The sequence below is a fragment of the Orcinus orca genome, chromosome 15, assembly GCF_937001465.1.
Source record: "Orcinus orca chromosome 15, mOrcOrc1.1, whole genome shotgun sequence".
NCBI lineage: Eukaryota > Metazoa > Chordata > Mammalia > Artiodactyla > Delphinidae > Orcinus > Orcinus orca.
In genome coordinates, this window is record NC_064573.1 from 74,421,949 (window position 1) to 74,446,197 (window position 24,249).

The following is a 24,249-nucleotide window of genomic DNA, read 5'->3' on the forward strand; positions in this document are numbered from 1 at the left end:
CAGGGGCACACAGCTTTTACATGGCCAAACCAGACTTTGAATCTGTCTTTCCACATTATCCTATTGCCTTTTGGCAGTGCAGGTAGGGATGGCAATTGACAAATGACTTCAGAGTTTCAGGGAAGTCAATAATTTACAGGGTGTCTCACATATTCACTCAGGTTGATTGGTTCAGTCTCATACTTCTTCCTACCATAGGACAGTTCACCCCTCTCCACCACAATGACCCTTGTGCCCTGTGGGCCTCAGCAGCACATTCTCTCAACTCTGCTTTCCACAACAGAAAAGGGCAGGTGGAGGGGTTAGAAAGAGCCCCAATTATAAGCACTGAAATGAAACAAAGGCTTCATTCTTCCAAGGCGGGTAACAGCGTCTGGGTAGCTAGACCTAGCCTCCGATCCCATCTCTGCCACTTGCCAGCTGTGTGCCTTTGGTAAGTGACTCCCTGTCAGTGTGCCTCGGTTTCCCCATCTGTAAAATGGGAGTGAATAATAGAACTGACCTCACAGGTTGTATGACTTAAGGAAAACAATGCACATGGAATGCTTAGCACAGCTCCTGATAACTGTTGCTATTATTGGGTTTAAATGACCCAGCTCCTTGCCTGACTGACTGCATTAGCCCAGTGGAGCCCTCTAGCTGTCTTTCTCTCTTGGCTCCAACTCTGACCCAGGGTGACCCACTTCCCCAAAGTGCTGAGGTCCAGACAGGAATCCCATTCACCAATCCATCAAGGAGAGAGATTACGATCAACGGCTCCCCAGGTAGTGACGGTAATAAACAACGGTGGGAATTAATGAGTCTGAACTGCACACACCCTGCATGCCAGCCGCGTGGCTTCATGACAGAGCAACTTAGTCATTTAAGGACAGGTTCCTGAGAGACCCTGGCATTGGAGTTCAGACCACCCCCCTTCAGAGCAGCCATGTCCCTGTTCACAGCTGATGGCCCAATCTAGGCTTCAGAAAATGCCGAGTTTAATAAACTTAATGGTAACATCCACTTGGCAATTAGGGTGACGGGATAAGCGGCATGATTCTGGAATTAATGGTGTGTGTGTGTGTGTGTGTGTGTGTGTGTGTGAGAGAGAGAGAGAGAGAGAGAGAGAGAGAGAGAAAGAGAAGTTGAGAGACAGAGAGACAGAGATAGAGAGAGACAGAGAGACAACATGACATCCACTCTCCTACTTTGCTGCATTTTACAAACCATTGTGTAATCATGCTCAATCACAGCTCTAAAGGCAGCTGCTCTGGCTTCATACCATCAGTGATGGAACCCCAGCTTTTCACCATTTCCCTCACCAATTCAGGAACCGGCACATAAAGCCATCACACCTTCACAGGTAGGGTGTCCTCAACTCTGCAGCTCGCCACGTTAAGCCCACTTCCTGGAGCAATTGTACATGCATTAGCCTTCCCTTCGGCATTCGTCAAGACACTGCGGCAATACTGGTTTGAAAGCTCAAAAGCAGTTGCCTGAATGTTTCTGAGGCCAGTTTGAACTTTTTTGAGGGAGCCTGGGCTTAACAAGTAAGCACTGTCTGAGCTGCATTTGGCTTATATCCTTGTCTGCAGAAGGCAGCCAACTAGGGCTTGGCTCCCTGCAAGAGCAGAGTGTGTACAGCCGTGTGTGTGAAAGTGTGTTCTGTACATGGGTGCTGATCATGCACCTGTTCCTGTGTGGGTATATGTGCCATCCGTGTGTGTATTTAGAGATGGGCACACGAGTCCTGTCAGTTTCTAGTCACTGCAGCCCCTTTAAAAGCTTTAGAAAGACGGGGCTTCCCTGGTGGCGCAGTGGTTGAGAGTCCGCCTGCCGATGCAGGGGACACGGGTTCATGCCCCGGTCCGGGAAGATCCCACATGCCGCGGAGCGGCTGGGCCTGTGAGCCATGGCTGCTGAGCCTGCGCGTCCGGAGACTGTGCTCCGCAACGGGAGAGGCCACAACAGTGAGAGACCCGCGTACTGGAAAAAAAAAAAAAAAAAGAGCTTTAGAAAGACGGATTTCATGGGCAGATTTTAGCACCCTCGTTATATAGGAAAAAAATGTGAGTATAGGGAGCTATAAGCGCCACAGATTTCCAGAAGAAATAATTAGCAGCAATCATGACTGAGTAGTTACCATGTTCTGGGCATTTTACAAACACTCCCATTAAAAAAAAAATTTTTTTTTAACATCTTTATTGGAGTATAATTGCTTTGCAGTGGTGTGTTAGTTTCTGCTTTATAACAAAGTGAATCAGCTATACATATACATATATCCCCATATCTCTTCCCTCTTGTGTCTCCCTCCCTCCCACCCTCCCTATCCCACCCCTCTAGGTGGTCACAAAGCACCACTGAGCTGATCTCCCTGTGCTATGCGGCTGCTTCCCAGAGTAAAATAGCTATCTATTTTACATTTGGTAGTGTATGTATGTCCATGCCACTCCCTCACTTTGTCCCAGCTTACCCTTCCCCCTTCCCGTGTCCTCAAGTCCATTCTCTAGTAGGTCTACGTCTTTATTCCCATCTTGCCCCTAGGTTCTTCATGACCATTTAACTCTCATTTTATCTTTGCAACAATCCTAGGAAACAAGCACTTTGTTTTCCCTAATTTACACACGAAAAACAGAGGCTTAGAAAGGTTAAGTAACTTCCTTGAGGTCACAGAGCTAGGAAATAGCAAATATGGACCCAGGCAAGGTCACTCCAGAATGGACACCCCAACACCTGCATCATAAGTGCCTTGTGGGACTTCCCTGGCAGTCCAATAGTTAAGACACCATGCTTCCAATGCAGGGGGCGCAGGATCGATCCCTGGTTAGAGAACTAAGATCCCACATGCTGTGCGGTGCGGCCAAAAATTTAAAAAAAAAAAAAAGTGCCTCTTATTTCTAAATTCTGAAAGTGTGTGTGCGTGTAGGTGTGGATGTGTGTGTGTATGTGTGGAGAGTCTATGTTTTCCTGGGGTTGTACTTGGAGAGGGTGATTAGAACCTCACAGAGTCCAAAGTCTGATTTGTCTGACGTCCACAGCAAGGCGTGGAGGAATTGCCCAACCCTTGCTCTGGAGAGGAGGACTGGAATCTGATCTGGACCTGAATCAGGTGGAAATAGAACCTAGATGGCAGATGGGGCGGGGAATGTGGGTGTGGTGGGTAGAATAATGCCCTCCCCCACCACAAGTATGTTCACATCCTAATCCCTGGAACCTGTGAATATGTTATCTTACATGGCCAAAGGGACTCTGCAGGCATGACTAAGAATCTTGAGATGGGGAGATGATCCTGGATTACCCAATGTAATCACATGGGTCCTTATCGGAGGGAGGCGGGAGGGTCAGAGTCACAGCAAGATTGAAAAATGCTACACGGCTGGATTGAAGATGGAGGAAGGGGCCACAAGCCAAGGAATGAGGGGCAGCTTCTAGAAACTAGAAAAGGCAAGGGAACAGATTTTCCCCTCGAGCTTCCAGAAAGAACACAGCCCTGCCTGCCAACGCCTCGACTAAGTGAAACCCATGTCAGATATCTAATCTCTAGAACTATTAAGATAGTAAATAATATATGTTGTCGTAAGCCACTAAGTTGTAATTTGTTACAGCAACACTAGGAAGCTAACACACAGAGTGACTCCTTGAAGCTGGCTAGCGTGCAATGGCATCTCTCACGGCCTTCCTGCTAGTGTACACTTTCACCACCACTGAGTTAGACCCACTTGGGGCAGTCTTGTAGTTTTAAGAGACCTGGTCCAGCCCCATGTGTAGACAAAGTCCAGGGACCTGCCTGCCTCATTCTACCTGGAACCACTGCGGCATTTGAAACTCTCACTGCTCCGAGCCTCCCAAGGACTCCATTCCTATGTCCATATGTTGTCTCAAAATGGGGAAAGTTGAGTCTCCTCTACTTAAAGCCCTTTCATGCTGTCCCATCACTCTTAGACTCAAGACCCTGCATGGAGTGGCCCCTGCCCACCCTCCAGCCTCATCTTCTACCATCCAGCCCACCAGCCCTGCTAAGCATCTCTCAAGTCCCTTGCACATGCTGTTCCCTCTTCTTCCAGTGCTTTTCCTCACCCTCTTTACTGGGCCAGCTCCTCTTTATCCTCAGGTCTCAGCTCAACAGTCACTTCCTCTGAGGCCCCATCTTACTGTTCATGTCCCTCTCTGTGAGTTCTCATAGCTTCCCATACTTGTCCTTCAGAGCACTTACTCCGAGTGTAGTTATGATGATCGATGTGATCATTTAAGTAACATCTGAGTCCCCCACTAGAATGCCAGCTCCATGATGGCAGGCACCTCATTTGTTTTGCTCCCCCTTGGGTCCTCACTGTCTGCTGTCACACGGTAGGTTCTCCATAAATATTTGTCGAATGAATGAGTAGACCGTCTGCATCTATTGGGACAGCAAGGTCAGAGCAACTTGGGAATCCACTTCCCACCCCCTCCAGAGGTCATCTGTTGGTGCTCAGAAGAGGGGACATATAACCTTTCTGGTGCCTCTGGGAGCATCCTGGGAAATGGGAGATGCCCACCCAGCTTCACTGAGTAACCGTCAGCTCCCCTAAGCACCCAGCCTGGTGATATATGGGTTTCCTGGATTGAGGTGCAAGTAGAAGCCATAAAGTTAATCAGACGTGTAAAGACTTAACTAGAGAGTGACAGCCACTTACAATGTCCAGCTAATTGGGCCCTTAATGTGGAGACATTAGACAGGCAAACAAAAGTATCCTGCCATTGCAGACAGGTCTTCTCTTAGTCATTGAAGGTCCTTCAGTTTCAAAACACAAGGGGAAATCTTGATGTTTCAGCCTCAGCATCTGAGAATCCCTGAATGTTGCCCATGGCAGGAAGCTTGAGGTGCGTCTCATCTAACCCCTCACATTATTGTCTGGGAAGAGAGCACGCAGAGAACAAAGCCTTTTCAAGGTCATTGACTGGATAAGAGGTAGGATTCAAAGCCATGACTTTTAACCCTTGGCTTACATGTTCTCTGTCTTCAGAAATGCACTTTATTGTCTAATGTAACGTAACGCATGTTTCTTGTAGAAAGTTAAGAAAGTATGAGGAGTCCAGGTAATTGGTGCTTTAGGAAAGGGGGTAGCAGAAGCTTTATAGAAGGAAATTAAAATTATTCATAATCCCACCACCTGGTGATAATCCCTGTGAATATTTCAGTGTGTTTCCTTTCTAATTTTTTTTTGTCCAGTGCACACCATGAAGATATTCAGATGAGCATGATCACAATTCTACATCCTGGGTTTGGGGGTTTTTTCCCCCACTTAACATAATAAGGAGAGGATTTTCTCATGTGATTTCTCCCACTGCTTCCTTCCTTACTGAAGCATTTCTCCAAGTGTGGCCAGGAATTCACCAGCATCAGGATCATATAGGGAGTCACTTCAAAATGCACACACTCTGGACACACCCCAGTCGCATAGAATCATTGTCTGAATGTTGAACACTCTCCCCAGGTGATCTAGATGGACCATACATTTTGGAAACATCCCCCCATGCCGTGGCTCTCAACAGGACTGCATGCTGAAATGCTGGTATCCGGGCGTAACCAGATCCATAGCTGAGAAGTTTTAGAGCTGGGGCCCCAGGCATTGGTATTTTAAAAAAATTCTTTCTGGGTCATTAACATGGGTTGAGGGTTGCCGGCATCTTTCGTAATGCACATAGGTCTCTCCTGCCAAGACTGGTAACAACAAACATTCCTTATGGGGTGAAGAAACTGAAATGTTTTATCACCAGGATAAAGACCCATCTGTGACTCATGGTCTGCCATGACGTAATTTGGACTTAACTTCCTGCAAAGTTTTATTTCCAAGTTTATGCTACTTGGCTGTTGGGGCCCTCCCTGTTGAGGCCCTAGTATTCGGGGCTGCAGAGAGGATGTCCAAAAGGGTGGGCTCCAGGAACCCCCCGCTCATCCTGATCTTTGAGCAGAGAAGGAAGGTCTGCCCATCCCCACTCCACTTCCTTCTCTCTTTATTGGTCTGGACTGAATTCACAAGTAACAAGGGTCTCTACGCTGAGAGATGTGAATAATGATCTTCAATCTGTTGTTTTTCCATGCCATTTGCTGCCACTGATAGAAGCTAATGAGACGCTCCCTGTACAATGCGTGTTAATGGGGGCTTTTGGAGTTGAGGATCGAATGGTGGAAGGAACAGGCATCTTGGTAGGGATGCTAGAGTGTGGGTTTGCAAGAGGTGGGTGACTCCACACCCTTATTTTCCAAGAGGAGACAAGTAAGCCTCGTAGGTTTCCTGAGCAAAGTACACTGCAGTTTAGAATTGGGTCATCTATCCCATGCTGTCTTCCTGAGCTGGGTGGGCAAAGCTTGACTTGAGGCAGAAGGCCATGAGGGGACTCCAAGGAAAGCAAAGGTGGTTCACTGACACAGAGAATGAGATTCTAGCCCAGGCTGAGTGACCCAAGTGACTCTGTGCCTTGGGACCCCCATTGATAGAATGAGAAGAACAAAATCTAACCACTTTCTGGCTAGGTCAGTCCATGAAGGAGAAAATAGGTGAGAACAAAGGTGTGTGCCAAAAAAAGAGAGAAAAAGAAAATATATATCACTGTGCAATTTCCATCCCCTGCCCCCGTTAGCTTACCTCACTGTCTCATAATTCTGTGGCATTGAAAGGCAACCTGAAATTCATCTGCTCCAGATGACTTCAAACTGTTTCTTTAAACAATGGAACCAACTTTCCAAAGGAAATCTAATTCAACAGCTCAAACAAATGAAAGAGATAAATGCAGACATGCTCTGGACGAAATGGGGTTTTTTGGTTCCTCAGAATCACTCCCACCATACCTCTATAGTGGGTGGCCCCAAAATGGTCTCTGAAGAACCCCTGGGGCGCCATAAAGCACAATTTGACAACCACCAATTTAGCCCAACACGTTCCCTTTTACAGATGAGGAAACTGAGGCCCAGAGAGGCAAAATTCAGGGCTAAAATCCAGATTTCTCAACCCTATGTTGAGGATTCTTTAGGGGAACAAGATGATGGCACAGCTGTTGGGTGTCTTGTCCCGACCTCTGAGAAGTCAGAGGCAGGTGAGATAGAAGCAGCTGGGGTGACTGCACGTGTGCAACTTGGTTCCTACCAATGATGGAGGGTCCCTTGGTATGGGCAAAGCAGGGGAATTGAGCAGGGTGGAGGTTGGACTGTTCAAGAAGGTCCCCATGGCTCTGCTTGGCAGTAGTGGCAGTGAGGTCTGATTAAGAACAGGAACTATAGCTGATTCATTTTGCTGTACAGTAGAAACTAACACAACATTGTAAAGCAACTATATTCCAATAAAAATTAATTCTTTTAAAAGAAGAAGAAGAACAGGCACTCGAGAGCCAGACTGCCTGGGTCTGAGCCCAGGCTCTCTCCACCTCCCCGCTGTGTGACTTGGATACCTCACTTAACCTCTCTGTGCTTCACTTTTCTCATTTGGAAAATGGGGACAAGAATAGTCTTTAGCTTATAGTGCTGCTGGAAGGATTCATTAAGAAAATCCATGTGGAGTGCTTATCTCTGTGCCTGGCACATTGAAATTGCTCAGCAGACACTGGCTGCTGGTGTTCTGAGACTGAGGACTGGGCGCTCCTGGTTTGTGCTGCCTCCCATCATCCTATAAAAGCAATTTCTAGGGAAAATGTGGGGAGGGTTGGGGTAGAGGAAGAGGAGGAGGAGGAAGAGAAGAGCGTGCTGCCTTTGGTTCTGCACATCCTGCCTCTCAAAGCAGCTCTGTCCAATCTGGGTCACAGCAGGCGCTAGAGCCTACAGGCTGCTTTGGGCTCCTCTGTTGAATGGAACACAGAGGGAGAAGCTGCTGTTTATAACACAGCGAGTAGCATGCTTTGAGGGGATGGCAGGAGCGAGGAGGACCTGTGGGGAGAGTCAGCATCAGGTGGTGGCCAGCAGGTCTGCCAGGGACTTTCTGGAGCCTGTGATACCCACAGCTGATGTCCACAGCTGAGAGCCAGTGCGTGGAGGGGGTGGGCAGGGTCCGGCTCCATCTGGGTCCACTGGCTGTGGCTGGAACAGGAACAATAAGGTTCTGTTTGAGGAAAAAGCAAAGAGGTGACTTGAGGCTGGTGGGACGGGTCAAAAACAACCCACCTGAGATCGAAGGAGGATGCCCCCACAGGTGTAGTCATTATGTGTAGCCTTGCTATTCAGAGTGTGCCCTTGGGCCATCGTGTGGAATCACTTGGGAGTTTTCTAGGAATGTAGCACCTCAGGCCTCACCCCAGACATGATGCTTCAGAATCTGTTTTAACAAGATGCCAGTGTGACTTGTGTGCACATTAAGTTTGAGAAGTGCCAGTGTAATACACATGATACCTGGCTTCCAGTTTTAGCTCTGTTACTTCCTAGCTGTGTGACCTTGGACAAGTAATTTAACTTCCTTGTGCCTCACTTGCCTTAGTTGTAAAATGGCTTCTTAATAGTGCCTGTCTCTTAGGGTTGGGTGCCAAAGCACTTCATACCATGCCAGGCCCATAATAAACACTATGTAAGTATAAGCTGCTATTGTATGTCACTTGACATTCAACTCAGCTTACTTTTGCTGGATACAAATTTGGGAAGTGGCCTGCCTTCATTCATTCATTTGTTCATTCATTCATTGGTTCGACCATCATGTGTGAGCACTCACTGTGGACCCCAGGTACCGTTCTGTTCCTGAGGACGCAGCAGGGAACAGGACAGACAAGATCCCCAGCCCAGGGGAGCTCAGAGTCTAGGAAGGCAGCCAGGTATGGACTCACAATTAACTACTTACTTAATGTAGACAATTCCACAATTACTTACAAATGTGACAAGTGCTATGCAGAAGGGTTGCCAAAAAAGTAAATAAAATGGATGGTTGGAGAAGGCTTCTAAGAGGAGGTGATATTTTAACCAGAATATGAAGGATAAGGAGAATCTAGGCAGGAAAAGTGTGTGTGTGTCTGTGTGTGTGTGTGAGAGAGAGAGGGAGATCACAAATATGTGTAATGAGGGAATGCTGCATTCCAGGCACAAGGACCAGAATGTGCAAAAGTGCTGAGGCAATTAGGAGAACTAGAACTCAAAGAAGGCCAGTGTAACCAGAGCAGTGGTTCTTAAACTTTTGTCAAAATCCCCTGGAAGGCTTGTTTAAACAGATTGCTGCCCCACCCCCGGAGTCTCTGATTAGGGTTGTTGTGGAATGGGGCCCAAGAATTTGCATTTCTAACAAGTTCCCAGGTGACACTGATGCTGATGGTCTGGTCATCACACTTAGTGAACCACTGAGCTAGAACATTGAAGCAAGACCAAGAGGGCGAAGAGGTTTGGGGTTTCACCTGGGGCCAGACCACGTAAGGTCATGGAAACCTCATGGAATGAGAACCAACTAAAGGTTTTAAAGGGAAGTGGGAGTGCCATGATCAGATTTATGTTTTAGGAATATCACCAAGGCTGTGATGGGGAGAACAGACGGTAGAAGGCATGAATGAAGAAAGCATGGAGACTAAGGGGTTAGTCATCCAGGGGAGAGATGTCAGTGGCTTGGTTGAGGTGAAGACGGAGAGAAATGGGTGGATTCCAGAAGTGTTAGAGCGTTAGACATGATAGGATTTGGTTGGGTCATTGAATGTCTGGGAGGAGGGGCTCAGGAAGACCCTGTAGTTTTCTGGTTCAAGCAAGTTAGCAGATAGTGGTGCCATTTCCTGAGAATGGGAGCAGGTTTGCTGGGGATGAGGATGAAGAGCAGCCAGGATGAAGAGTTCAGTTGAAAGCACAAGTTTGAGACCCAAGTGAAGACGTCATACAGACAATTAGATAAACAGATCTGGGCCTCCGAAGACAGTTTCTGGAGGAGGTGACATGAGAAAAGACTCGATAAGGTTCTTAATCTGAAGTTGGTAGAATAGATGGGCTTTGGGGATGTCGGAGGGGTTCCGTGATGTTCTGAAAATATATCAGAATGTATGTGCCTTTTTCTGGGGAGGGGTCCAGTAGTCATTATCAGATACTCAAGAGTCTATGACTCAAAGAAGGTTAAGACCATCAGCCAGATAATGAGGGAGAAGCTGGTGGTCCCTGGTCCTTTGAGGTCCGTATAACCCTGACTCTGCTTCCAGGCGCCTGGTGGACCGTCTGGAGAACATGAGGAAGAACGTGGCTGGGGACGGGGTGAACTGCTGCATACTGTGTGGAGAACAGCTGGGGATGCTGGGCTCTGCCTGTGTAGTGTGTGAGGACTGTAAGAAGGTACCATCGCCCTCCCCTTCCCTGCTTCCCCGCTCATCACATGCATAGGGGCTAGGCCTGGGCTCCAGCCTTTGGGGGCCTTGGGTCTTGGGGATGGAGCTTGGATCGGGAAAGGTAGTTGCCAGAATATGATTCCTTCTGGGATGCTCCCATGCCCAGCTGTATTCCGAGGTAACCCTGATCCTGGTTCCTCCCCTAGAAGTCACTCTGACCCTTCTGTCTCCTTGGAGCTCAGCTCCATCCAGGATGAACTTGGGAGACTGAAGTAGGACATGAACTATGGTTGAGCCTGCAAGTATCCTGGTTGTGGCTTAGCAAGTTATAGGTCAGGCTAAAGAGCATGCTGGGGGAATTCCCTGGCGGTCCAGTGGTTAAGACTCCACGCTTCCACTGCAGGGGACACGGGTTCAATCCCTGGTTGGGGAACTAAGATCCCGCATGCTGCACAGTGTGGCCAAAAAAAAAAAGCGTGCTGGGCTTGTGTCTACATGGAAGACACGTGTACATGGAAGCCCTACCCAGCATTCTCTACCCTGGGGTACAGTTCAAGCCACTTAGAAAGCCCCTCTCTAGCCAAGTTAGGCCAAGTTAGACTTTGATCTTCTTAAGCATTCACTCTTGAAGGGGAGTCTCCCTGTGCTCTCTCCACCCTGCACCCTCTCCTCAAGCTGTCTGAACTTGACAATTCCAGGACAGAAATACAACTGTCCTTGGGTCTGTCTGATTCCCAGGAAAGGAGTTCAGGGGAGTGACCCAGCTGGAGATATCCATAATGTCACTTGGCATCTCCTACTTGGGGTCGCATTTAGCATTTAGAATGGAATATTGGGGAAAGGTTATCTACTCCAAAAAACTTGCCTTCTGTAGTTGACTAGATAGTGAGAATTTTGTGACCTATTTGTTTTGACTTCCAGAAAACTCAGCCAAAAGTATAATGTTCCATCATATAGTCATGGCATTTACTCAGATAACGTTCCATAAGGAGTTGAACCTGTAGTCATAGTCTAGGGTGTCTCAGATTCATTTGGGAAAGAAAGAAGAAATAAAGTAATAAAATGGATATACAGTCTCTCATGATTAAAAAATCATGTCAGTGATCTCCCTTGTATGGATGATGAAAACTCCAACCCCACAGGGACTCTTGGAGAATCCCTTCATCCCGTGCTTGGGAATGACTCCAGTTCTTGTTATCAAAAATCAAGACTCAGATTGGAACTTTATTCTAACTGGCCTTGGTCATGGAAGGGACGTGAGGAAAGGAGAGTTCTATTGCTTTATGTCCATCAAGGGAGAATAGGGCTTCATTGCCACCATTGCCAGCCACTTCTCCTGATCACCGGCAGCTCCAAGCCTGGCATATCTGAGTGTGCACTGGGCTATGTTTTGTCCCCAGAATGTCTGCACCAAGTGTGGGGTGGAGACCTTCAACAGCCGCCCACACCCTGTGTGGCTCTGCAAAATCTGCATCGAGCAGAGAGAGGTGAGTGGATTGGTCCCATTCAGCTCCTGGAGCATCCTCCCTCCTTTGTACGGTTCCCCCTTCCTTGCTATAACCAGGGGAGTAAGGTGGCAGTTGGGGGGCTGGGGAACCTGTTCAGGCACATGTCTTAAGGGATTGGTATAAAAGGAACCAGCTCAGCTGTGAACACTGGCAGGACACAGTATCTGAATGAATTTCTTTTCTCACCTCTCGCTTCTGTGACTTTTCCTTCTCTCCCTCCCTGCTCTCTTATTCATTGCCCTCTGACATCCATTATTCCCTACTCCCCATTTCTCATCTTCTGGGTCTTCCCCTACTGCCACCTTCTCTTTCCCTCTACTTCACTTCTTGTCTCACACTTTCCCTCATTTTCTTTTCTTTCCCTGTACAGATCTTCCTCAACTTACAATGGGGTTGCGTCCCGATAAACCCATCGTTACGTGGAAAATGCATTTAATACACCTAACCTAGTGAACGTCATAGCCTAGCCTACCTTAAATATGCCCAGGGCATTTACATTAGCCGACAGCTGGGCAAAATCATCTAAGACAAAGCCCATTTTATAATAAGTGTTGAGTATCTCCTGTAATTTATTGAATACTGTACTGAAGGTTAAAAAAAAAAAAGAGGGGCTTCGCTGGTGGCGCAGTGGTTGAGAGTCTGCCTGCCGATGCAGGGGACACGGGTTCGTGCCCCGGTCCAGGAAGATCCCACATGCCGCGGAGTGGCTGGGCCCGTGAGCCATGGCCGCTGAGCCTGCGCGTCCGGAGCCTGTGCTCTGCAACGGGAGAGGCCACAACAGTGAGAGGCCCGCATACCACACACACGCACAAAAAGAATAGCTGCATGGGTACAGAATCATCGTCAGTGTACAGCTGTTTCCCATCGTGATCGTGTGGCTGACTGGGAGCTGTGGCTCCCTGCCCCTGGTCAACATCACGAGACAGTATCCGATCGAGTATTGCTAGCCCAGGAAAAGATCAAAATTCAAAATTCGAAAAGGACTTCCATGGCAGTCCAGTGGTTAAGACTCCGAGCTTCCACTGCAGGGGGCGTGGGTTCGATCCCTGGTCAGGGAACTAAGATCCTGCATACTGCATGGTGTGGCAAAAAAAAATAAAAATAAAATAAAAATTTGAAGTATCGTTTTTATTGAATGCATATCGATTTTGCAACACTGTAAATTCAAAAATATCATAAGAAAACCATTGTAAGTCGAGGGCCGTCTGTACTCTCCTCCTCAGAGCTCTTTTTTCCCTTTCATCCTTATCTCCTCTGCCTTTTCTTCTTTCTCTCTTTGCCTCTCACCCTTCACACTTCTTCCTCTGTACTGTCTTCACTCTATCTCTGTTTTTTTCTCTCATGGAATCTTTCTCTTACCTAGGCTTGCTTTTTATTACCCACTTTGTCCCAATTAACTCCCTTCGCCTTTTCCCAATTTCTTCATCACTCATCTTCTGCTGCAGATTCCTGCCTTGGAGACTGTTGCAAGGACCATATTTCCCTCAATATCAGTCAGGGTCCTGGGAGAACAGATGGCACAGTCCATCAGGATTATCAAGGAAGCTTTGATAAAGGTGCTGTTTGCAAGGGTCTGGGCTTGGATAAGGAAGATCAGCGAGGCGTGGTGAAGCTCGCAGCACCAGCAATAGCAGGGTTGCTGATACCACTCCTGAGACTGAAGGAGTGGAGGAGGGAGCAGTTACCAGGCTGGACACTGGGTATCAACCAGCAGGAATGTAGCCACTGCCTGCCTAGCAAGGAGGGAGCCAAGGGACTCAGTACCCTGACCTCACTATCTTCTTTCCGCCGATCCCCCACTGATGCTCTCCTTGACCAGATCCACCTGGAAGGTAGAGATCAAGAAATTCCAGTTACTGTAGTCCTTACTGGTCAGCTTCCTGGGGCACAGAGCAGGGTGAAAAAAGATGTAGAACCAATCTGAAGGGGCAACAGAAGATGTCCAACACACTGCCCCAGGTGGAACGCTAATCCACAAGGCAGGGAAGAAGGCCAGAGGTCTTGGGGAGGGTGTACGTGGATCATCGTCTTTACAGCAGCCAGTGTAGTAGGGAGCACAGCACATTTAAGAGGTGGGAGACTTGGTGTCAGTCCACTCTCTGGCTGTGTAACCTTATACCTGTTCATAACCTTTCTGATATTCAACTGTTTCCATCAAGAGATTGGTTATTCTCTATTGAGTGTTCAGGGATATTGTGTGAATCAAATAAGATTTGTGAAAGCTGTGTACTGGTGAGAAAATGCACTGCCTATTGTGTCAGTGCTCTGTGAGCAGGGAGAAAAGTGAAAAATTGGCTCTCGTGAAGGCAGGAGCGATAGGGCTTGGCTGTCGTGTCTTCATGTTCTACCTCTCCTCCCCCAGGTGTGGAAGCGCTCTGGAGCATGGTTCTTCAAGGGCTTCCCCAAACAGGTCCTCCCACAGCCTATGCCCATAAAGAAGACCAAGCCCCAGCAGCCAGCCAGTGAGCCCGCTGCCCCTGAGCAGCCCACCCCTGAGCCCAAACACCCTGCCCGGGCTCCAACTCGAGGTAGGAAAATACAGCTTCTCCTTTCAGAACCAAGGATGGGTCTTGGCTAACTGGTCTACCTGAAGGGTGCCCTGACATCATGTTTGTGTTTCTACCCAGTTGGTGGACAGCCAGCCTCTGGGCTTGGGTCTAGGTCCCCTGTGTCTCCTTCACAGCTCATCACAAACCTTTATCAAAAAGATAGTTCAGGGAACTCTCCAGCAATGCCAGGCTGCCAAAAGACTTTGTTGTCATCCCTGATGGAGTATTGAGAGGTATAACAGAGGTGGAAATCAAAATTAGGAACTGAGAAAGACTCCCAACATCAAAATACACGCTGGAGTCTGGGGGGCGGGGGAAAGGGGGCTTGCTGAGAAGGCCTTCTTTGCTCCTGATTAAAAATGAAAGATGAATAGCAAGGAAATTAGTAAAAGAAAATTACCACTACTCTGGACATTACCACTATTATCTAAGTATTATTATTAATTATTAAAATGATGGTAAAAAAGGGAGAGACAAAGCAATAAAAAGAAAAAATATGACCCCAATGAAAACACATTTTAATATATTAAGGCCACTAAGGCTGACCAGATAAAGCCCTTGCAATACTTTCAATTAGCTAAGTGATAAAATCTGGTCTGAATGACAGTTCTAGAGTTGAGCGCAGTCAGTGCTTCTAAAAGGAAGGTTATAGTTGAAGGTCTCAAAAATTGAAGTGTCCAACTATAACTTCTCAAGGTGCCCGCTACAGTGTCTGGCAGTCAAAAGGCACTCAACAAATACTTTCATCCTGGCAAGCCATCAGCAGTTTCTGCTCCTTGCAGAGACTCATCAAATTGTCAACCTATACTGCATCCCTGAGAAGCCCCACGTTTCCACCTCTAGAACATCTTTCTTCCTGGTTAAACATTACTCCCTCTAGGCTGAGAAGACTGCGTAGCTTTACTGTCAAGATCTTGAACATGGGAGCCCAGGAAGACCTGAGTTTGAATTCCAGCTCTGCCACTTACAAGTCATGTGAGCTTGGATGAGTGACCTAACCTCTCTAAAACTCTTTCCTCATCTATAAAATGAGATTAATAACTCACTGGGTTATTTTGAAGATTAAATGAGATGCTACAGGCATACCTCATTTTATTACACTTTGCTTTATTGCACTTCATAGTCACTGCAATTTTTTATAAACTGAAGGTTTGTGGCAACCCTGCATCAAGCAAGTCTGTCGGTGCCATTTTTCCTGCTCACTTTGTCTCTCTGTGTCACATTTTGGTAATTCTCACAGTATTTCAAACTTTTTCATTATTATTATATTTGTTATGGTGATCTGTGATCGGTGATCTTCAATGTTACTATTGTAATTGTTTTGGCTTTTTTTTCACAATAAAATATTTTAAATTAAGGTATGTGCATTTTTAAGACATAATGCTGTTTCACACTTAATAGACTACAGTATAGGGTAAACATAACTTTTATATGCAGTGGGAAAAAATTCACGTGACTCACTTTTTTTGTGATATTCGCTTTATGGCAGTGGTTTGGAACTGAACCTACAATATCTCCAAGGTATGCCTGTACATGTACAGTACTTTGCAGAGTGCAGCACTTAGTAAATGTTGGCCAATAGTACATAATATTAATCACCTATACACAGACACGTACACTTACACACATAAATGGTATGAATTAGCTTATTATATAAACTCTAGTCAAAACAAATGACTCTGAAAATATTCACCTCATTGGAAAGAAGTAACATCACCTGCATTGCATAGCAACTCCTAAACAATTGTTGGCAATAACATCTAGTGCTGGTGAATATGTGGAGAAATGATGGTATAAACTGTTGGTAAGACTATAAGTCACCCCCAGCCTCTTCAAAAGTAATATGGCAGAGGTTATTAAAATTTGAAGTGTATATACTATTTGATCCAACAGTCCCCCTCTGGGAATATATTTAACAGCAAGAAAAGTACCCATGTAAAAGACATATGTATAATCGTATTTATTGCATCGTTGTTTATGGTAGCAAAAATACTGAAAAAAACTAAGCGTTCATTAACGGGGTAATTGTTGAATAGATTATGGTATATCCACACCATGGTGTATTAAGCATCTTTTAAAATTGAATGCTATAGGGACTTCCCTAGTGGTCCAGTGGTAAAGAATCCGCCTTCCAATGCAGGGAACGCAGGTTCGATCCCCAGTAGGGGAACTAAGATCCCACATGCCATGGGGCAACTAAGCCTGTGCACCACAACTACTGAGCCCGTGTGCCTCAACGAGAGAACCCGTGTGCCGCAAACTACAGAGCCCATGTGCCCTGGAGACTGCGCGCCACAACTAGAGAGAGAAAACATGTCGCAACTAGAGAGAAGCCCGTGTGCTGCAACGAAAGATCCCGTGTACTGCAACTAAGACCTGATGCAGCCAAAAAAAAATAATAAAGAAAATAAAGTAAATAAATATTTTTTAAAAATTGAATGATGTAAATGTATATTGTAGATTTGGAATTATACCCATGATATGAGCTTTCAATATTCTCTTAATGAACAGTTACGGAACACCTAGTGAGTTCCAGGCTCTGTTCTATGCCCCAGGGAATCAGTGAATGGAACAGATAAGATCCATGCTCTCATGCAATTAAAATTCTAGTGGGGGAAACAGATGCTCAACAAACAGCAAATGCAAATACAACATAATATCAGGTAGTGATAAGTGCCAGGAAGAAAAATGAAACAGGTAGAGGGGATAGAGGCTTCATGTTGGACAGAATGGCCCAGAGAAGGGCTGTCTGAGAGATGATATCTGGGGAGAAACCTGACCAAGGTGATAAAGAGGGCTCATAGAATCTTTGGAAATACCGTGTGCAAAGGGTTTGAGGTTGGAGCATGCTTGGTGAATTCTGGGGAAATTCAAATTAAGTGAACAAAGCACATTCTAGAAACAGTACGTAGCCCATGATCCCAATTTGTTTGCAATGGAAATAATGTGAAATTTGTAGATAGGCTCTATATCAAAGGGGAAGTTGGGAAAAGAAAGTTTTAATTTTTTTTTTAAAGTTCTTGGGAATGGTGGATGGGCCCTTTTGTGAGCTCCTTAAGTGTCAGCTCTCCAGAAGACATCAAATATTGGGGATTTGCCAAATAGTTCATTTGGGTTTTTCCATAGGATGTTACAGAAAAACCCAGGTGAACATTTTGGCCAACCCAATACATACTTCTCATCAGTTTTCTCTCTCTCCAGGTGACTCTGATGACAGGAGGGGCCCAGGTCAGAAGACAGGTGGGTTCTGCCGACTCTGTCTTCTGCTTTTGAGACAGGAGTCCTTTTCCCCATTCCTCCATTGCCTTTTCTCCCTTCAATTCATGCTTTTCCTTTCAGGCCCTGACCTGGCCTCTGCTCCTGGGCAAGGAAGCTATGGGCCTCCTGTGCGCAGGGCCTCCGAGGCACGAATGAGCTCATCTAGCCGGGACTCAGAGAGCTGGGACCAGAGCCACGGCGGAGCTGCTGGTGACCCCAGCCGGGGCTCAGCAGGTGAGAGAGATGGGCAAATCCAGACAGGCTTCCTGGATGAGGAGAATCAAAAGGAATGGGGAGAACAGTGGTTTTTTTCATTTATTCATTGGCGCTCGGTAGGCATTCAATGAACACTTGTTGAATGAGTGAGTGAGTGAATGAGTGAGTGAGTGAGTGGATGGATGGATGGATGGATGGATGGATGGATGGATGAACAAGGACCCAAATGAACAAGCAAATGGAAGTGCTAATGCAGGACCCTGGGACAAGAATTTGTAAGCCCCAGCCAGAGGTGGCAAAGCACTTTCTGTCATGATCATTCAAGCATCTCTCCAGTGAAAAATATTTGGATTCAGGAAAGGTGGGATCTAGCCCAGTGAGGTGAGAGAAGACAGGGTATTCTTCTAGGAATGTCATACTTTCTCAGTACCAGGAACTGCTGTGTATATCATCCCCATTTGATCCCCCAGCAGCTCTGCAGGAGGCAGTAGCATCTAATAGTCTCAGGTAGACTCTGGAGACCAAATGCCTGAGTTCAAACCCTGGCTCGGCTACTAACCAGCCAAGAGACGTTAGGTGAGCTCCTTAACCCCTCTGTGCCACAGTTTCCCCGTTTGTAAAATGGAGCTAATAAAGCACTCACCTCAAAAGGTGTAGAGATGAAATAAGTTCTTTTAAAAATGTTAATCAAGTGGGTAGAGTTGTTGCCTCCATGAAGCATCTGCAGTTCAGAGAGGGTAAGTGACCAGCCCAAAGACACACAGCTTATAAAAGAAAAATCTGGGATGCAAAGCTAGGTCCATGCGAAGATAAGAACAGTCTTTCAATAATTATAAAGTAATATCAACATCTGCCAGATGTTGAGTGTTTACTACATGCCAGGCACTGTTCTGAGCATTTTACATGTATTGTATTATTGTGTCTCCACCACAACCTTATGAGGTAAGTACTGTTATCCCCATTTGATGGATGAGGAGACTGAGGCCCAAAGAGGATAGGTCATTTGTGCAAGGTCACAGATGTCGGAAGCAACGTCACAGAACCTGAGCTTTTCAACATCCATGTTGTTGCAGTGAGTTGCCCAGGGGCATCTGAGTATTGGAAAGAGAGAACACACGGAGGGGAGGAGAAGAGGGTCTGAAAGAGCTGGAAGTGTCAGGGGGCTGCATCCAGTTCACACCCAGAGGACCATGCCTCATGCCGGCTGACTGGTCCCAGGCTTCTTCCTGCTTTGACTGTGTGTGAGTGTGTGTGTGTGCGATATGACAGGCTCTTTCCTTTCCCCTGCAGGTTTGAGACGGGCCAACTCAGTGCAGGCCTCTAGACCCACCCCGGCTTTGATACAGAGTCCAGCGCCCCCCCAGCCTGGGCAGCCAGGTACGTGCCACTCACCCACCCGCCCAGGCTGTCACTCAGCTGTGACCCCAATACCTCCCACCCTTGCTTGCGGAACCCGCTGGGCTTTCTGCAAAGCTGCAGCCACCACCAAACCCGAAACTCTTCGAAGACCTTTAGAATGAATAATACTCTAGGCTGGGAAGCTGGTGGGGGTGGGAGGAAGGGTAGCATCATATCTACCTAAATGCAAGAAGTGACAGTACTTCATCCCTCACTGTTTCCCACCTTCTGACGTCATCACTCCAATTTCACAATTTTTACCACATGCACCTATGATCTGCCCTCTTATTTCCTTAATGTTTTCTTCAAATTGACCTCCTTTAAGAACATAATTGAGAGAAGTTATCATAAACTCTTTCAAGGAAATTTTAAGGACTTCAGACTTTAAGGAAAAGGCAAAGGTTCTCAGACAGATATGTGAGATTCAGGAAGAAATGGTGGGCAAAGAGATTAGTAATGTGAGAAAATCTGAACATATATGGCTTGTGTAAAACAATGGAAATAATTCCTAATTGGTGCAGTTAAAATCTGTTATTTTAAAAGAAACCTATAATAATGGCATAAGTGGGAAACCAGTATTCCATACCAGAAAAAGAGAGTATATTAGTTTGCTAGGGCAGCCATAACAAATATCACAAACTGGGTGGCTTAAAATAACAGAAATGTATTGTCCCACAGTTCTAGAAGCCAGAAGTCCAAAATCAAGGTGTAGCCAGGGTTGGTTCCTTCCTTCCTGTCCCAGCCTCTCCTCTTGCTTCTGGGGGCCTCGGGCATTCCTTGGCTTGTGGATGTGTCTTCACATCATCTTCCTTCTATGCATGGGTCCCTGTGTGTCCAAATTTCCCCTCTTTATAAGGGCATAGTCATATTGGATTAGGGCTCACCCTAATGACATCATCTTAACTTGATCACCTGCAAAGATGATCAAATATTCACATTCACAGGGACTGGGGGTTAGGACTTGAACATTTTTTTGGAGAACACCATTCAACCTATTGTGGGGGGCTGTTATAAAAATTAATGTACTGAAAATACATTGCAGGTGCAATGACATTCTCAGTACTCTGGCCTGCTGAAGGTTCGGAGCCTGAGGCCTGTCCTCTTTTGCTCAAAAGGGACATTTACAAAGGTTAGAGAAGTGTTAAAGTAGCACCTAGATGAGACTTTTCCCATGACGGGATCAGTATGGAAAGGCAGTGGGAACCCAGAATGACTTTCTCACTCTGTCATTGGATGTTATTTCATGCCCCATCCCTGTGGCTCTCCCCCACATCCCAAGCTTCGGAAATGTAGTTATATAGAATCCTCTGGACCAGTAATGACCCCGTAATAATGGTGGACTCAAAGCCTGGACTTGCCCGTTACCTTGCAAACGATTCTTGCTCCATTTGTTTGTCGACCTCATAACAGCCAACAAAACATGAAGAGCAGGTAATACCTGCTCATCCCCACTTCACAGAGGAGGAAGCTGAGGCCCAGAATGGAAGGATTTGGGCTTGAAGCCAGGGCTTTCCAACACCAGAATCCCCCAATGGGACTGTTCCTGCAACCCTGGGTACCTCTGCACATCACCTGCTGCCCCTGGGCCTGTGTCCACACCTGTGAAACGAGGGGTCCTCAGGACAAATACCCAAATGATGCCGCCTTCTCTATTCCAAACTTCTTTCTCTCTTTGCCCCACTCAGGACCCCCGGGAGGCAGCAGACCCAGTCCCGGGCCAGCAGGACGTTTTTCAGATCAGAGACCAGGCAAGTGTTCGCCTCTTTCTGTGCCTGCGCAGGTGACCACCTCTTCCACTGACTGAGAGAGAGAGAGAGAGCAGGGGCTGCCAGACATTGGCCCATTCTGCATCCTGAGACCTATCTGATGAGCTCTAAGGGAATTCCCTAATTCTAAAACTCTAGAGAGTCTGTACTAAGATTAGATAGATAGAAAATGACAATACATACAGTGATTAAGAGTATAAGCTGCCTGCATTCAAATCACTGCTTCTTTACTTCCCAGCTCTGTGACCCTGGGCAAGTCACTTAACTTCCCAGAGCCTCAGTTTCCTTATCTCTAAAAGGAGAATAATCCAAGGACCTACCTCACAGAGTTGCTGGGAGGATTAAGTAAAACCAATACATGGAACACCTTAGCACGTGGCCTGCAATGTATGAAGACCACACCGAGTGACAGTGATTATTACACATGATATATATGCAGCAGCACCAATCACTACAACAGATTCATTGCTTTCTAATGCACCAGCTACTGTGCTAAGTGCTGTGCACATACTAGAAAATTTTTTAAATGATAGCTAATACTATTTGAGCACCTTCAGGTCTTAAAATTCCCATCTTACAGGTGAGAAAACTGAGGCCCAGAGATAAGTAATCTTGCTCCAGCTGAGATTCAAATCCAGGCTGTCTGGCTTCAGAGCCCATACCAGTGAGGGCTCTCAGTGAGGTCTGTTTTGCTCATGGAACTTGTTATAAAACATAGATTCCAAGGCCCCACGACAGGGCCTGCAGATTCTAGATGGAGCCTGGGAACCTGCATTTTTGCAAGCCTTCCTTGGGTGGCTTTGACAAAGGCAACATTCTGAGAACCGGTGAATGGCATGATGTGGCCCCCCTGTCCACTGGAAGTGGCAGTCCCCCATTGCAGGGCAGTGGGTGATTCTGGCACAAAGCTCGCCAAGCACCTGGTACACAGTAGGTGCCCATCACTCGTGGTAATGCTGCAGCATTTGTCACTGCTGTCGTTATGACACAGGGACTCAGCTGCCTCTTTCCCACCGTCTCCCCATCTCCCCTGCAGAGGTGGCTCTGAGTGACCCCGCCTGTACAGGGGCCACCGCCCCACCGCGAGAGGAGAGAGTGGGGGGAGTTGGGGGCTATTCGGCAGTTGGAGCCAGGGAGGACCGAGCGGGCCACCCACCCTATTCCCAAGCGTCTGCTGCTGCTCCCCAGCCGGCCGTGGTCCCAGCCCACCAGCCCCCACGCCCAGCGGAGGAGGAGGAGGAGGAGGAAGCCAACAGCTATGATTCAGATGAAGCAAGTAGGTGACGCGTAACGGAGGGGTGGCTGGAAAAGTCACTTCAGCGGTCGCCCCCAGGGAAATAGGAATGGCTCTGGGGACAGCTCTGTACATCCCCAGCCCCCCAATATGCCAAACCTAATAAACATATTTACCAAGTTATAAAAATACAAATTCGTGTTACTAAATTCACAAAATGACATCAGCTTTCTAAAGTATAAGCGCATCTATTTTTTCACTGTTGTAAAAGACACATAACATCAACGTTAACCATTTACATAATTTTTTAAGAGTGCAATTCAACTATATTCACAAAGTTCTATTTGGTGGTTCCATAGAACTATCATATGACTCAGCAATTCCACTCCTAGGTGTATATATAGATAGAAATCTATTTTAATTGTTTCCCAGACTCTTTGGTGTGTGTCTTCTAAAAAGTCATTTTTTAACCATGACTTTAAAATTTCTGACACTTCCTCTTGCATCCATCCATTCAATGATTTATAAAGTGCCTGCTCTGTGCCACACACACACACACCAGTGGCGCTTCTCCTGGGTGTGGCTGGGAGCAGCAGGGGAGAGCTGGGGTGGCCTTTGTGAGCTGCAGGGAAGCATAGATGGGTTGTGTCTGGACCTGATGCATGCTGTGGGGTTGGGGGAACGTTCTAAGAGCTCCTGGTCAGATGGGGAGACTGGACCCACTCAGAAGAAATGGACCAAGGGCTGTAATCGGCGGGATGGCTTTGGCCCATCGTGTCACCTCCCCTCGTTGTAAAAGGGAAAGCAAATACCACCTCCCATGCAGGGCTGAGGGGTCGTAAACTGAGGTACCTGCTGAGAAAGGGCTTCATAAACCAGAAATCATTATTATATAGTGCGAAACACACGTGAGGAATTATTATTATATGACATGCACATCTGAGGTAATAATAGTCAACACTTGTTGAGGCCTTATTTTGTGCCGGGCACTTTTCTAACTGTGTTACGTGCACATGCTCAATTTAATTATCCCAGTGAGCCTGGGAATAGTTGCTTTTCCTATTCCAATTTCACAAATAAGGAGACAGAGGCTCGGAGAGGTTCAGGGACTTGTCCAAGTTCATATGGCCAGTGAGTGGAGGGACTGACAGTCTCATTGCTGCAGCAGGCCAGAGGCCAGACCTGGAGGGAATATCAGCTGTCCTGTCTCTCACAGGGGTCATGAGTCTGCAGGCTCAGGGGAAAGGAGTCTGAGGAGCCTACCCCCACCTCGCTGGCTGGGGGCTGTTTCTGCCCTGGAAATGCACCATGTCTATCCCACCTTCCTGGCTTTCCACATCCTGGTCCTTCTGCCTGGAGCAGTGGCCACTGCTCCTTCCATCTGCCTTAAGTGTCTCTTTGCTGACCTGCCAAGCCTAGAAGATCCCTCCCAGCCGGTGTATGTCCCTGTTAGGAGCTGTCCCTAGTGATTTATAACAAGCCTGTCTCTGTATTCAACTCCCTCCCTCACTCATCTCTATATTTGACAAGTATTTATTGAGCACCTACGAGGTGCCCCCAAACTATTCTAAGTGCTAGGGTTACCATGGCAAAAAAAGAAAAAAAATAATAACAGACAAGATGGCTGATCTAATGGGACTAATATTCTAGTGGAGAGAAACATACCAATGAGTTCATTTCAAATAAAGACAGAGCACCGTGAAGGAAATAAAATAGGGCGAATGACCATGAGGGTGGCTGCTTTAGATGGAGCAATCAGGGAGGGTTTCTCTGAGGAGGTGACATTTAAGCTGTGATGTGGATAATGAAAAGGCACTAGCCATGTGAGGATCTAGAGAGAGAGCATTCCAGACAGAGGCAACAGCAAATGCTGAGACTCATTTATTCCTTCAGCAAGTAAGTGAGCACAAACTGTGTGCCCTGCACTGTGCCCAGCGGGGACATAGCAGTGAACAGGGCAGTCACAGCCTTGCCCTCATGGGACTCTCAACCTAGCAGATGGAAGTCATTAAGTAGGCAATTGCACAAATGATTAACTGATCACAGGTGTGCTGAGGGTTCCAAAGAAGAGGAGGGTCTACCAGGATGGGGAGTCCAGA

General features: G+C 46.8%; 1 protein-coding gene across 15 annotated transcripts in view; it reads left to right on the plus strand.

Annotated features, from left to right (window-relative positions):
- The window catches only part of RPH3A (rabphilin 3A), a 286,320-nt gene that overhangs the window by 243,130 nt on the left and 18,941 nt on the right, over positions 1 to 24,249 (plus strand). For all 15 annotated transcript variants that reach the window (XM_049698396.1, XM_049698398.1, XM_049698397.1 and 12 more), the window contains 8 exons: positions 10,099 to 10,228; positions 11,622 to 11,708; positions 14,092 to 14,257; positions 17,480 to 17,518; positions 17,618 to 17,770; positions 19,043 to 19,129; positions 20,836 to 20,898; positions 21,953 to 22,192. In XM_049698396.1, the coding sequence (XP_049554353.1) occupies positions 10,099 to 10,228; positions 11,622 to 11,708; positions 14,092 to 14,257; positions 17,480 to 17,518; positions 17,618 to 17,770; positions 19,043 to 19,129; positions 20,836 to 20,898; positions 21,953 to 22,192 (965 nt within the window). The remainder of the gene's footprint in view (positions 1 to 10,098; positions 10,229 to 11,621; positions 11,709 to 14,091; positions 14,258 to 17,479; positions 17,519 to 17,617; positions 17,771 to 19,042; positions 19,130 to 20,835; positions 20,899 to 21,952; positions 22,193 to 24,249) is intronic.